Raw genomic sequence first — 15,607 nt, forward strand, 5'->3', positions numbered from 1 at the left:
CTCCATGCTCCAATTCTTTGAGCAGCTACCTTTCCTGATGACTTGCTCTTAGATCTTCCACATCCCCCACTCTAAAAACCAGCCCGATTTTATATATTTTTTTGGTTTCAGAACTCGTTGGTTATATATTTTTTTCCTCCCGTGCCATGCCACTCCAAACTTAAAACTACCTTCTCCAGTTTAGGTAGAAACTGGGAATTCTACTTCTGCTTTGAAAGCTACCGAAATCATGTCTGGAGAAGAATGGCTTATTTGCTTAATTCCTTGTACGATTTTAATGTTACTTCTATTTTCTCAAGCTTAACTCAAACGAGGAGAGGGCAGACAGCCACAGTCCACGTCGAAGAAGTTCTTCTCCTGAACACAGGTAAAGTTGGACCTTGAGTTATTTAGGCTTGTGCTTAAACAAAACTTAATGTAACACAAAGATTTTGATTCTGATTTCACGTGCCTATAATTTGAACGGGAACAAAGTTTGTTTATTTCTGCTGGCCTATACTTTCCATTTCTGTAGTAAAATAAGCTATTGAGCCAGCCTAATTATTTTAATTTGAGTATCAAGCGGGTGAGTAGTTTATCATAAACCTTTTAGCACATCACAGGCAGGTTGCTGGAACTTTGAAACACCTGAAATGCCCCTAACTTCTGTATATAAAATGTATATCACAAGTCAGGATCATGCTAGGGTCCTTGGAGTCATGCAGCAGGATACTAATTGTCTTATTGTAAGGCTTTTCACAATAGCTTATATCATTTATTCTCAAGTAACCTCTCCTTGTCTGAAGTCAATAGATATATTAGTGATTAGAATTATATGCATTTTTTGTAATGGTACATCATGCAAATACTATTTACCAGAGAAAATTATTCCTGTGATATCTCTCAATGTTTCTGTTCCCATGGGTTTTTCTTCCTTCAGTTTTGTCAAGTAAGCTTCATATTGCAACACTGTTTATTGTGTTTGATTGATGTGCAAAGTTACCTTTTCTCTGATTATGAATATGTTGAAAGTATGAACTGCAGCAGCTACAAGAACCATATACCTGACCTTTTCAGGAATTAGAACTTGCACTTTCACGAGGCACTGTTCTCATTTTCTGATACTTCAGTATGTAGGCAGAACTGATGTAGGCAAATATAGACAGTAGTGGAAATGGACAGTCATAACCACATAGAGGGAAGTTTTTATGGTTCAAAGAAAAATGTTCAACACTTCATAAATAATTTTGTTTTAATTTTGCAGTACAGTCTGAGGGGGGAGGAAGGGCCTGTAATTGAACGAAAGAGAATATTCAGGAAGTTCTTACAACACAAGTAGAGCATTTTCATTGCACAATTTTTGCCATTTGGATTAAAGTATAGCATATGATACAAAGCAGTCTGATGTTTATGCGCAGAAAGGGAAGCAATATCTTCAGAAATCTCAAGGAAAGTGAGAAAGGAATTGAAAGAATCTACATGTTTAAAAAAAAATCAGGATACAGTTGGAAAGGGCAGAAACAATCTGGAAAGAAACTTAGCTTGACTCACGAAGTTAACAGCAATGACTCTTGAAGGAAGAGCTAAGATGGAATAACTGGAAGCCTATTTTAAAAATAGGATTACAAGTTTCTTTTTAATGGGGGACAAAGGGGCTGGTAAGTAATCAGAAGCTGATTGCAGAACTGGTGAAGCCAGCAGGAAATATACCAGCATAGGTAAGAACTGTAAGACAAATGGCAGCATTTTAGGCAATTTAGGCAGTCAGATGTTGCAGAACTCTTGTGAAGCAATGCAATGAGATGTACAGTTTGATATGTTTGGAAGATGTGTATCCTGGTTTAGTCTTTGAAGCTGGTTAGTTAGGCGCTGCTAGATGTGGCATAATTTGAAGAATGGAAGGAAAGTTAAAGTGAAATAACTTTATTTGTCAAGTGACAAAAACATGCATAAAGGTTCTGCAGTAAAGGATTAGTTTGCTCTGTTTTGCTTAGTTGATAAAAGGGATTTTTTTTTGAAAACAGTTCAAGTCTGGATTTAACGCTTATTTCTAGGTCAGTTGGATTGTCAATATTTTGTTGATATAGCATTAAATCATAAGAGATTTGAAACCCAGAAGATGCAAATAGAGCCAAATGTGTAAGAATCTGCAGCTTCATATTCAAACTATTAATTTGCTGGAAAGGAAATTAAAAGCTTTACTATATATGATAATGGAAGTTTAAGATCAGCTATAAGGCTTTTAAACAAGTAAAATTTCAAAGATTTGTTATTTTTCTCAGAAGTACAAATTGACATAGCATGAAACTAATGATACTAACAGATAATGTGGAAAAAGTAGCTGACCATTGGGAGACACTGCTAAGTTTGAAGCTGGTGACAAAGCTGCTTTGAAATTTTCATTAACCTTGAATAAAATTAAAAATTTGTTGCATCATGTCTGAGGAGTCACTGACTAAACAAAAGGGATTCATTCCAGAAATTAAGGTAATTATAGAAATAATGTCAATTAGTTCTTCAAGCTTTGTTCAATGCTGAACTTTTAGCAAAGAACGAGTGAAAGAACTGAAATTATTTAATAAGAAAACTAAACGTATTGTCAGATGGATGAGTGTTTTACTGATAGATCTGTGGACCATTTGCTATTTGTACGTAGAGTTATGACTTACAGAATTTTTATGGTTTTCTTTCTGGACAAAAAGAATTGAGAGGGGTACTTTGAAATGCTTATTGGTTCTCAGAAAATCAGAGTTTGATTACCTGCATTAAATAAACATGGAACATCACTTATGTTTTCATTCTATTGAATTTGGCCAAAACAATTTTTCAAGTGTTCATTTTTATTTACAGAAATTACCTTTGCTGTGAGCTTAGGTTTTAAATCAACGAATATTTAATTTGAGTATGATGACTGCGAAAAAACATAGAAACATAGAAAACATACAGCACAATACAGGCCCTTCGGTCCACAAGGCTGTGCCGAACATGTCCCTACCTTAGAACTACCTAGGCTTTACCCATAGCCCTCTATTTTTCTGAGCTTCATGTAGCCATCCAGGAGTTTCTTAAAAGACCCTATTGTTTTCGCCTCCACCACCGCTGCCGGCAGCCCATTCCACGCACTCACCACTCTCTGCGTAAAATAAAACTTACCCCTGACGTCTCCTCTGTACCTACTTCCAAGCACCTTAAAACTATGCTCTCTCGTGCTAGCCATTTCTGCCCTGGGGAAAAGCCTCTGACTATCCACACGATCAATGCCTATCATTATCTTGTACACCTCTATCATCCTCCATTGCTCCAAGGAGAAAAGGCTGAATTCACTCAACCTATTCTCATAAGGCATGCTCCCCAATCCAGGCAACATCCTTGTAAATCTCCTCTGCACCTTTCTATGGTTTCCACGTCATTCCTATAGTGAGGCGACCAGAATTGAACACAGTACTCCAAGTAGGGTCTGACCAGAGTCCTGTATAGCTGCAACTTTACCTCTCGGCTCTGAAACTCAATTCCACGATTGATGAAGGCCAGTGCACCATATACCTTCTTAACTACAGAGTCAACCTGCGTAGCAGCTTTGAGTGTCCTATGGACTCTGACCCCAAGATCCCTCTGATCCTCCACACTGCCAAGAGTCTTACCATTAATACTATATTCTGCCATCATATTTGACCTACCAAAATGAACCACCTCACACTTATCTGGGTTGAACTCTATCTGCCATTTCTCAGCCCAGTTTTGCATCCTGTCAGTGTCCCATTGTAACCTTTGACAGCCCTCCACTTCCTCATCCAGGTCATTTATAAAAATCATGAAGAGCAGGGGTCCCACAACAGATTCCTGAGACGCACCAGGTCACCGGCCTCCATGCAGAATATGACCCGTCTACAACTGTGGGCAAGCCAGTTCCGGATCCACAAAGCAATACCCCTTGGATCCCATGCCTCCGTACTTTCTCAATAAGCCTTGCATGGGGTACCTTGTCATATGCCTTGCTAAGATCCATATACACTACATCTGTGGCTCTACCTTCATCAATGTGCTTAGTCACATCCTCAAAAAATTCTATCAAGCTTGTAAGGCACGACCTGCCTTTGACAAAGCCATGCTGACTTCTCCTAATCATATTATGCCTCTCCAAATGTTCATAAATCCTGCCTCTCAGGATCTACTCCATCAACTTACCAACCACTGAAGTAAGACTCACTGGTCTGTAATTTCCTGGGCTATCCCTACTCCCTTTCTTGAATAAGGGGACAACATCCGCAACCCTCTGGATCCTCTCCTGTCCTCATTGATGATGCAAAGATCGTTGCCAGAGGCTCAGCAATCTCTACCCTCGCTTCCCACAGTAGCCTGGAGTACATCCCATCCAGTGCTTGTGACTGATCCAACTTGATGCTTTCCAAAAGCTCCAGCACATCCTCTTTCTTAATATCTACATTCTCAAGCTTTTCAGTCCACTGCAAGTCATCCCTGCAATCGCCAAGATCCTTTTCCGTAGTGAAAACTGAAGCAAAGCATTCATTAAGTACCTCCGCTATTTCCTCTGGTTCCATAAAAATTGATTTCTTGTCCCTTGAAGAAATCGTGCAAGTGCTTTCTCTTGTATAAAACATTTATTTGGCTTGCTGATTTTTCTTGTTGTTAAAGAAGTTCTCTGATTAAAATATATTTAAAGTTTTTTTTAACTCTATTGCTTAGTATCATTAGATGAGACATATATGGTAAGTATTGGTCGTAAATTTGGTTAAATGAAGTTGAGGGTTTTTCCTTGAGTTGGCAAAGTAACAACACTAGCTGCCACTGCTCCAGAGATCCAAGTTTTCATCCTGAGTGGAACAGTTCACTTTGTTGGCTTAATTTTCCTGCAAGTTAGAAACTTTTGATGAAAATGGAGCAGTGAACTCAGTGATAAGTGTATGTGGTCATAACGACAAGTTTGTCTGAAATCCTGTATGCCAGGCAATTGAAAGTAGTTGAGGTCAAGGACTCTTTTCTATAGCTATCAGAAAATGTGTTTAATCTGTTTTTCTTTTACAGGCATAAAGGTCGTGAAAGGTCGCGCTCTAGATCCCCTAGAGATACAGGCAGGAATGCTTGTGACAGAAGAGTATCCAGCAATGGCAGATATAATGATAAAAATTTACAGTCTAGGTATTTACTTTTGCAATTTTCATTCTGTAACATTTGTTCCTGCAGTTCACTGGTAGCTTACATTCAGTAACATCATATTAATGTTGCACTCTCAAGATTTTGATGGTCCTAGACTAGCATATTTTTTGTACAATTGGATATTTTTTTCCAATTTCAACCCTAACACATTTTGAATTCACTTTTAAGTTGTTATGCCGTAATATAAGCTTCCCAGTGGTTGCTGAGTTCAGGAAACTGAATCTTTGGGAGTATTTGTTGTGTCACAGAATGATCAGGATTTCCAAGCAGTGGGTAGTAGTTTGTCAGAGTTGTACTGTATTGACAGATCAACCAGTTCTCTTGCCCTTGGCCATATCGTCACAATTGGCTATTCCAATTATGAAACTGTCGAATGTTCGGAGTTTGTGGTTCAACTATAGTTAGCTTCTCTCCCCTTCTACATTCTTACCCATATCCTGGTTTGACAGCATTGGAGCTATCTGTAATTTTGCAGATGTTTCAATTAACCTCTACCCATAATTCTTGTGCTTCCCAAACATTTACTGCTTATGGGTAATATTTATTTTAGTTTAAGTGTTTGTATCTTGTTCAATTTGAGCATTGCTCATTGAAGCTGTATTTGCATGCAAGTCTGTTTTTAATGTCTCAGGATTAAAGATTTGAAGTCCTCACTGCTTCATCCTCCCTCTCAGATAGCATTTGGTCTTAATAAAATTGGAGAAATTTGTTCAAGGATATCCAGTAGAAGGTAAAGTAATATATCCAATGTGACTGCTCCAATTGCTTAAATATTAGTTAATTCCAGAACAGTGCTACCTCATTGTGTATATGCTCCACATCCAACTGTGTAAAAGCAGGAATTATATGATACACAGTCTATATAAAGTAGAAATAATGTATGTACAGTGTAGTTTCACTTACTAGAATAGGGAAGATTTAGTCAAAACCAATTTGTAGAAAAAGACTGGCACGTACATGTATGCACACACACCTGCCCGTGCAAGGCTTCACGATCATAGTAGTCTTTCTTGGGGTAAACACGTTTAAAATGGGCTCCTTTTCTCGTAAAAGTGAAAATCCTCTTCGGATTTCTTTCGGTTAGCGAAAACAGGTACTAATGTAGGTCTTTCATAAAAGTGAACTTCCGTAAAGCGGGGGACACCTGTATGTGAATTGCATAATATTCTGAAACAAAGTGCATGAGAGAGTTTTAAAAAACCAATCGCCATTTATTCTATATGATTCTATCCTATGATTTTTAATAGTGAATACAGTTTTCAATCCATCCTGCAAATTTAATCTTTAAGATACCTGAAAATAGATTTACAATCAAATGTCCTTCAATCAAGAGTATATCAACTTTTTTTTTAATGATGTGCTGCAATCATTGCAAGAAGTCGTTCATTGGTGAGACAGCATGAGGTTTAAAATGAGCTTGGGGCCTTTTGGATCTTTTCAGCAGGCTGCAATCATAATGATCTCTTAGGCACAGTAGAGGCCAATAAAAAGGAGTCAGCTGTAAGTGGACTGGCCATCTGATGTCTACATGTTGTCTTCATGGTGACTACATCTGCAGGAAGTGCACACACCTTCAGATCCTAATTGACAAGGTCAAGGAACTGGAGCAGGAGTGGATGTACTCAGGATTATCAGGGAGGCTGAAAACCTCATAAATGAGACTTTTACTGTGGTGATCACACCTAGAGTGCAGACTTCAGACAGTAGATGGGTGATAACCAGGAGAAATAAGGGGAGTGAGCAGTCAGTGCAGGATTCCTCTGTGGCTATTCTGCTCAGCAACAAGTATACCCTGTTTGGATACTGATGGGGCAGAATGATCTATCAAGGACAGAAGCAGTAGCCAGGCTAGTGGCAATGTGGCCAGCTCTGAGGCTCAGCAGGGAAGGGTAAAGTCAGGTAGAGCGGTAGTAATAGGAGACTCGATTGTTAGGAGGACAGACGTGAGATTCTGTGGCTGTAAAAGAGAAACCAGGATGGTGTGTTGCTTCCCAACTGCTAGGATTGAGGATGTCTCAAAACAGCTGCAGGAGATTCTCAGGAGGGAGGGTGAACAACTGGAGGTTGTAGTGCGCATTAGCACCAATGATATGATTAGAAAGAGGGAAGAGGTCCTGTGCAGAGAGAGTTGGGAGTTAGGGAAGAGGCTGAAGAATAGGACATCCAAGAATAGGATGATAGTACAGATGAATGAGTGGTGCAGAAGGCAGGGTTTCAGATTTTTGGATCATTGGGATCTCTTCTGGGGGAAGGTATGACCTGTACAAAAAGGAAGGGTTACACCTGAGCTTAAATGGAGACTAATATCCTTGTGGGCAGGTTCACTTGAGCTGTTGGGGAGGGTTCCAACTAATTTGGCAGGGAGGTGGGAACCAGTGTGATAGGGCTGAGGATGGTGCAGTGGAGAAATATAAATAGATGCATTATGTAGTGTAGTGGTCGCCAACCTGTTGATTGTCATCGACTGGTCGATCTTTGAGACTTTCCCAGTAGATCCCGAAAAAAAAGAAAAATAAATACACAAATACTGTTGAGAGATTGTTTCCGGGTCGCGGGGGTTTTAGTTCCGTTCTTTCTGCCCAGTGCGCATGTGTGTAGCTCCCCCGCCACGCACTACACAGTGTACTTCAGTGGTCCCCAATCACCGGGCCGCAAAGAAACAATATAATTTAGCGATTTGAAACAATATGAGTCAGCTGCACCTTTCCTCATTCCCTGTCACACCCACTGTTGAACTTGAACGCATGCGAGGACATTACCCACACGAGGCCATCAGTCACCTAAACGTAGTGATACCCTCACGCCAGGGATCACTAGTTGGCCTCGGGTACCACGGCTGCCTTGTACGGCCGGCAGGAAGTGCCGTTGCTACTGGCCTGGAGCGCGGACAGATGGGAGCCACCTCTAAACCTGTTCAGCACATGGAATGTTCGTGGGGAAACCGGTGCTAAAATAATCGCAGACAACCTAATTTGGGCTCAGGGTTTCGTAAGTAGCAGAGCAGCTACCTCGCTGCGATGATCTGAAAGTCATCCTTCGAGCCAAACTTTTGTCGGCCAATAGATCCTACAAGGGGGGTGGGCGTGTGCCCTGTCGCACTCCTCGCTCGGTCGGTCGCTCTCTCCGGACTGCGACTGCCGCGGCCCCAGCACGGGGACCTCTGGCCCTTTCTGTGTCCTCTCACCCCACCCATGACCAGCCGCACCTGGCCAAGGCGGTGGGCAGGCGGGTGGCTGGAGTTCAGGCCCGGAAGCTGTCTAATGAGGCAATGAAGTCCTCAAAACTGCTTCGATACCTTGAGTCCAAGCACCCTGCACTTAAAGACAAACCCACTGAATATTTTTAGAGAATAAAATGTAAGCAAGCGGGACAGAAGCTAAGTGCTGAGAGCCACGTAAGCTAAGTTGCAGAATAGACTAGACATAAGGAACCTGCTTCGAGTATTGCTGTATTCCAGTCATGTTTAACACCCCCCCCGCCATGTTGGCCGGTCCGTAACAATATTGTCAATACTAAACCGGTCTGCAATGCAAAAAAGGTTGGTGATTCCTGGTGTACATACATTTTTTTCTACTTCCGGTCTTTTCTGCCTGGTGTGCATGCGTGTGACTAATCAATTTAATAGGTTGATCTTGCCTTTCACTAAGACCGAGGTAGGGGATCTTGGGCTTAAAAAGGTTGGTGACCACTAATGTAGTGAGACGGTAAGAAAGGATATGCACATGATAGGGCAAAATTGCAATCAGTGGGATGAGTTGAAGTTTAACATGGGGGCAAAATTGAAAAGGCTGATGAGTACAGGACTGAAGGTGTTATACTTGAATGCATGCACTATGCAGAATAGGGTCGATGGTGTTGTAGTGAAATTGGCAGATATGACATTGTGAATATCACTGAGTTGTGGCTGAAAATCATAGTTGAGAGCTTAACACCGAAGGATACACATTGTATCAAAAGGCAGGTAGGCAAGAGAGGGAGGGCTATTTCTGTTGGTAAAAAATGAAATGAAATCATTAGAGGTTACGTAGAATCAGAAGATGTAGAATCTTTGTAGATAGAGTTAGAAACTGCAAGGGTAAAAAGACCCTAATGGTGAGTTATACACAGACCTCTGAACGGGAGCCAGGATATGGGATATAAATTACAACAGGAGATAAAAGGCAAATATGATGGTGAATTTTACAACAGACATGGGGGGTTTCAACATGCTGGTAGGTTGGGAAAATTGGTTGGTACTGATCCCAAAAGGGGAATTTTGTAGAATGCCTATGCGATAGCTTTTGAGAGCCATTTGTGGCTAAGCCTACTAGGGAAAGGAAATTCTGGATTGGGAGTTGTGTGATGACCCAGATTTGATTAAGGAGCTTAAGGTAAAGGAACCCTTAGGACTCAGTGATCATAATATAGAATTCAGCATGTAGTTTTAGAGGGAGAAGCTAAAGTCAGATGTACCAGCATTACAATGGAATTACAGAGCATGAGAGACGAGCTGACCAAAGTTGATTGGAAGGGGACACTTGCAGGGATGACGACAGAACATCAATGGCTGATGATTCTGGTGTCAATTTGGAAGGCGCACAACAGATACATCCCAAAAATGAAGAAGTATTCTCAAGGGAGGAAGAGGCAAGGGAAGTTAATAACAGCATAAAAGAAAAAGAGAGGGCATATAATATAGCAAAAATTAGTGGGAAGTTAGAGGGTTGGGAAGCTTTAAAAATACCCAACAGAAGGCAACTAAAAATATATATTAAGGAGAGAAAAGATGAAATATTAAGCTGAGCTAGCCAATAAGAAGGTTTTTTCAGAAATATTAAAAAATAAAATAGAGTGGATATCAGACGACTGTAAAATGATGCTGGAGAGGTAGCAATGAGGGACAAAGAAACGCAGGCAAACTTAAGTATTTTCAGTCAGTCTTCACTGCAGAAAATGTTAGCAGTATGCCAGAAACTCAGGAGTGTCAGAGGGCAGAAGAAATATAGTTGATAGTACTGGGGAGAAGATGTTTAGGAAGCTGAAAGGTCAAATGGGTGATAAGTCACCTGGACCCGATGGACTAAACCCGAGGGTTCTGAAAGAGGTAGGTGAAGAGATTGTGGAGGCATTAGTAATGATCTTTCAACAATCAGTAGATTCTGTAAATTGTAAATGTCATTCCACTCTATACGAGGGGAGGGAGGCAAGATTTAAGCAGAAAGGAAATTGTAGGTTAGCCTGACTTCAAAGGTTGGGAAGATGTTAGAGTATATTATTAAGGATGAAGTTTTGGGGTGCTTGGGGTCACATGATAAAGTAGGCCAAAGTCAGCACAGTTTCCTTAAAGGGAAATCTTGCCTGACAAATCTGTTGGAATTCTTTGAGGAAATAACAGGCAGGGTAGATGAGAGTCAGAGGATGTTGTTGCTTGGATTTTCAGAAGGCCTTTGACAAGGTACCACACATGAGGCTGCTTAATAATATATTTGCATGGTATTACAGGGAAGATACAGAATGGATAAAAGATTGGCTGACTGGCAGGAGGCAAAGAGTGAGAATAAAGGGTTATTCTGGTTGGCTTCCAGGGCTAGTGGTGTTCTTCATGTGTTGGTATAAAGACTGCTTCGTTACACATTATATGTCTGCAATTTGGATGACAGATTGATTGAGTTGTGACCAAGTTTGCAGACAGTACAAAGATGGAGTGTCAGGTAGTGTTGAGGAAGTAAGGAGTTTGCAGAAGTAACTAGACTGATTGGGCAAAGAAATTGTAGATGTAATATGGAGTAGTGAAGTGTATGTCCATGCACTTCGGTAGAAAGAATAAAGATGTAAATATTTTCCAAATGAGAAGTTTCAAAAAGCAGACGTGCAAAGAGACTTGGAAGTTCCTGTGCAGGACTGCCTGAAGGTTAACTTGCAGGTTGAGTTGGTGATAAGGAATATAAATACAATGTTGGCATTCATTTTGACAGGACTAGAATATAAGAACAAGGATGTGAAGCTGAGGCTTTATAAGACATTAGTCAGACTGCACTTGGAGTATTGTGAGCAGTTTTAGGCTCCTTATCAAAGAGATATGTTGACATTGGAGAGGCTTTAGAGCAGGTTCATGAGAATGATTCCAGGAATGAAAGAGTTAAGAGGAGAGTTTGATTGCTCTGGGCCTGTACTCACTGGAATTTAGAAGAATGAGAGTGATCGCATTGAAACCTATTAGATATTGAAAGGTGTAGATAGAGTTAATGCGGCGAGGATGTTTCCTGTGGTTGAGTCTATGACCAGAGGACACAGCCTTGGAATAGAGATGAGGAATTTCTTCTGCCAGAGGGTGGTGAATCTGTGGAATTCATTGTCATGGATGGCTGTAAAGGCCAGGTCATTGAGAATATTTAAAGGAGTTTGATTGATTCTTGTTTAGTCAGGGCTTCAAAGGTTCCGGGGAAAAGGGAACAGAATGGGGTTGAGACAGTTTAAAAGGTCGGCCATGATGGAATAGTGGAGCAGATTCGATGGGCTGAATGACATAATTCTGCTCCAATGTCTTATGGTCCTTGGAAAGTTCAGCTGAGTCTTTTCTGGTAAGTTGTATAGGTTTCTAGCAGATTACTGAAGCAAAACATTTCATTTCAATGTTCATGCAATTAATATGTGCCCCCTTGCACCTTTGAAAGACGTGTTTTCTTTATGCAGAATTTTATGTCAGGAATTTAAAAGCTTGCACAGCTGATTTAGTACTAAAGGTCATTTTTTCATAAGTACTTTAGACTTAATTATTTTGAAATAACAAGTCTCAAGATACTCAAGGCAGTTCATCTTCATGTGTATTGGTTTGGAATATTTTGTTCACGGACAAATGGATGAATAGGTTATATGGGTTAGTATTAATCTCTCAGTCCATTTGATTTGCAGTAGAAGTTTGCCATTTGGCTAGGATATTATGTGAATAACATTAGCAAATTTGGGAGACCTCAGTCAGTCCGGATCGGGAGCAGCATCTCCAACACCATCACACTAAGCACGGGGGCCCCTCAGGGCTGTGTGCTGAGTCCACTGCTGTTCACTCTGCTGACCCATGACTGTGCTGCAACACACGGCTCGAACCATATCATCAAGTTCGCAGATGACACAACCGTGGTGGGCCTCATCAGCAAGAATGATGAGTCAGCTTACAGTAAGAAGGTGCAGCAGCCAACGTACTGGTGCAGAGCCAACAACCTGTCACTTAATGTGAACAAAAGAGAAGGTTGTTGACTTTAGGAGGGCATGGAGCGACCACTCCCCGCTGAACATCGACGGCTCCTTGTTAGAGATCATAAAGAGCACCAAATTTCTTGGTGCTCACCTGGCGGAGAATCTCACCTGGTCCCTCAACACCAGCTCCATAGCAAAGAAAGCCCAGCAGCGTCTCGACTTTCTGTGAAGGCTGAGGAAAGTCCATCTTCCACCCCCCATCCTCATCATCATTCTACAGGGGTTGTATTGAGAGCATCCTGAGCAGCTGCATCACTGCCTGGTTTGGAAATTGCACCATCTCGGATCGCAAGACCCTGCAGCGGTTAGTGAGGTCAGCTGAGAAGATCATCAGGGTCTCTCTTCCCGCCATCACGGACATTTACACTACACGCTGTATCTGCAAAGGAAACAGCATTATGAAGGACCCCATGCACCCCTCATACAATTTCTTCTCCCTCCTGCCATCTGGGAAAAGGCTCCAAAGCATTTGGGCTCTCATGACCCAGACTTCTTCCCCCAAGCTATCAGACTCTTCAGTACCCAGAGCCTGGACTGACACCTTGCCCTATTGTCCTGTTTATTATTTATTGTAATGCCTGCATTGTTCTTGTGCACTTTACGCAGTCTGTGTGGATCTGTAGTCTAGTATAGCTTTCTCTGTGTTGTTTTTTTTACGTAGTTCAGTCTAGTTTTTGTACTGTGTCATGTAACACCATGGTCCTGAAAAACATTCTCATTTTTACTATTACTGTACCAGCAGTTATGGTCGAAATGACAATAAAAGTGACTTGAATTGGTTTATTATTGCCACATGAACTGAGGTACAGAGAACATTTGGTTTTGCAGAAATGTCTGTTGCACTTAAGGATAGCATGCAGTCCACATTCTACTTCAATATTTAAATACTTCAATATTCAATAATAATAATACTCTTCTTTACACAGAGAGTGGTGAATCTGTGGAATTCTCTGCCACAGGAAACAGTTGAGGCCGGTTCATTGGCTATATTTAAGAGGAAGTTAGATATGGCCCTTGTGGCTAAAGGGATCAGGGGGTATGGAGAGAAAGCAGGTACAGGGTTCTGAGTTGGATGATCAGCCATGATCATAGTGAATGGCGGTGCAGGCTCGAAGGGCCGAATGGCTTACTCCTGCACCTATTTTCTATGTTTCTATATTATTTTGACAAATGCTCTTTTGTAATATTACAAAGTTTAATAATAACACAAATATGCTTTTTCAGGTTGCAATAATCGAGCAAATCACACCAATGTTCATGCATTGAGGTAGTAAAGAGAAACAATAAATTATTCAGTTACAGAAGGGTAGTACAAGCAGACATTGAGATACAAGGCCATAATGAGGTAGATTGTGAGGTCGAGAGTTCATCTGATCATTCCAGAGAAGCCTTTCATCATAAAAGCAGGAGAGAAACCGTCCTTGAGCTTAGTGGTACAGTCGACCTTCACTGATCCGACTAACTGTCATCCGGTTCCTTCGATAATCCGGTACTGATTTCAAATTTTCTGCATGACTGTAATTTCAAGTTTCCCGGGCCACCGTACCAATGTGCTGCACATTATTTTGTTTGCGCTAGATCTGTTCACGTGTTGACGCACTCTTGTAAGCACAGACAGGTGATTCCTGCTTATTTTCCTGCATTTATCAATATCATTTGCGTGAGGCGCGGCCACCCGACACCCGCCTGTCTCACCCACCAGCGGCAGGGGAGCTGGCGCATGCTGGGTCGGTCCGTCTTCTCGCCCGCCTGCTGGCAGTCACGCACTGCCCTCCAGCGTCGCCTATGACCTCAGATCAGGCGTGGCGACCCACTGAATTTAAGTATATTACTAAGCGGAGGAAAACAAACTAATGAGGATTCCCTCAGTAACTGCAAATGAAGAGGGAAGAGCGCAGCGCCAAATCCCTGGCTGCCTGGCGGTCACATGAAATGTGGCGTATAGAAGACATCCTTTCTCCGGCTTCTGCTTCTGCTCACCCAGATGTGCTGCCACCAACATCAACAGTTTTTGAAGAAACTGTTGTGTCAGTTTTAGCACCACTTCCTGATGCTTCACTCATTTTTCAAGATGAAGATGTTGATGATCCTGACAGCCCCACACTTGCAGACATGTAACTTTGCCTGAAGGTATATTAAACGTCTCACTTTAGAAGCCCAAGTGCTCAACTGTTCTGTATAAGTTAATTCCTGTACATTTATCTGTACCCTTTATTTTATCTGTGCCTGTACAGTATATTACTTTATTAAAATTTCACTTGCTACTCATTTAATATTTGTTTCATTATTATCTAACTTGTACTGATTTACATGATATTTTAAAGGTATGATGAGGCAGTTAGCTATTGCTTAATGTGATCCTTCTGTAGTTCGGCATTTTCACTAATCCGGCACTCCTCAGGTCCCAATGGTGCCAGATTATAGAAGGTCGATCTGTATTTGCTTTCAGGCTTTTGTATATTCTGCTTGAAGTGTGGAGGAGGGGAGGGAGAATATTCAGGATGGAACGGGTCATTCGTTACATTGGATGCTTTATCAAGTCTTTTGATTAGTTGTAAAGGGAGCTATTGAGTCCCAGGTCTTGGTTTTGTGATGAGTTTGCTTGGAATATGGAATGTGGAGTTGTAGTAAATAAACACTAGTCAACTGTAGTTGTCTTTACTATCCATATGTTCCTGAGATGAAGGTTGGGCCAGGGGAAAGGTAACTTTGGATGTGTTATGATGGTAGGCAAATTGCAGTGGGTCAAGGATGTGCAGGTGGTTGGAGTTGTGCATGCTTGAAGAAATGGGACATGCAAAATTGCATGAAAACACGAATACAACAAGGAGAATTTTATCACAGTCACTAGAAATAATTCAGAGAAATACGTAAGTGATTTCAGTTACACTGAGACAAATGAAAGATTGTATGACTTTCAGAGGGAAATAGGATAAATACATGAAGGGAAACCAACATCAGAGCTTTGGGGAAAGAGCAAAGGGGTGGATCAAGTTGGATTTGTTTTCATAGAGTAGGATCAGTGGGCAAAATTGCCTTTTCTCAATCCAGTTCACATTTAAAACAAGATACTTCCGTGGACAGTTTACAAATGTGATGTTGTTGGGTGTTTGTAAATGAAAATGTTTGAAATTTTCATAACAAATTTGACAGTAATATACGTTTTGTGGATGTAATAAATGACCTGCCAAATTTTGAGATTGTTTACCATATATTTTGT

General features: G+C 41.1%; 1 protein-coding gene across 1 annotated transcript in view; it reads left to right on the forward strand.

The window, feature by feature from the left end:
* Positions 1-15,607, forward strand: part of cwc22 (CWC22 spliceosome associated protein homolog) — a 96,409-nt gene that overhangs the window by 39,303 nt on the left and 41,499 nt on the right. Inside the window, exons 4-5 of the mRNA XM_073047093.1 lie at positions 300-367; positions 5,023-5,136. Coding sequence (XP_072903194.1) covers positions 300-367; positions 5,023-5,136 — 182 coding nt within the window. The remainder of the gene's footprint in view (positions 1-299; positions 368-5,022; positions 5,137-15,607) is intronic.

This window comes from Hemitrygon akajei, chromosome 5 (genome assembly GCF_048418815.1).
Source record: "Hemitrygon akajei chromosome 5, sHemAka1.3, whole genome shotgun sequence".
Taxonomy (NCBI): domain Eukaryota; kingdom Metazoa; phylum Chordata; class Chondrichthyes; order Myliobatiformes; family Dasyatidae; genus Hemitrygon; species Hemitrygon akajei.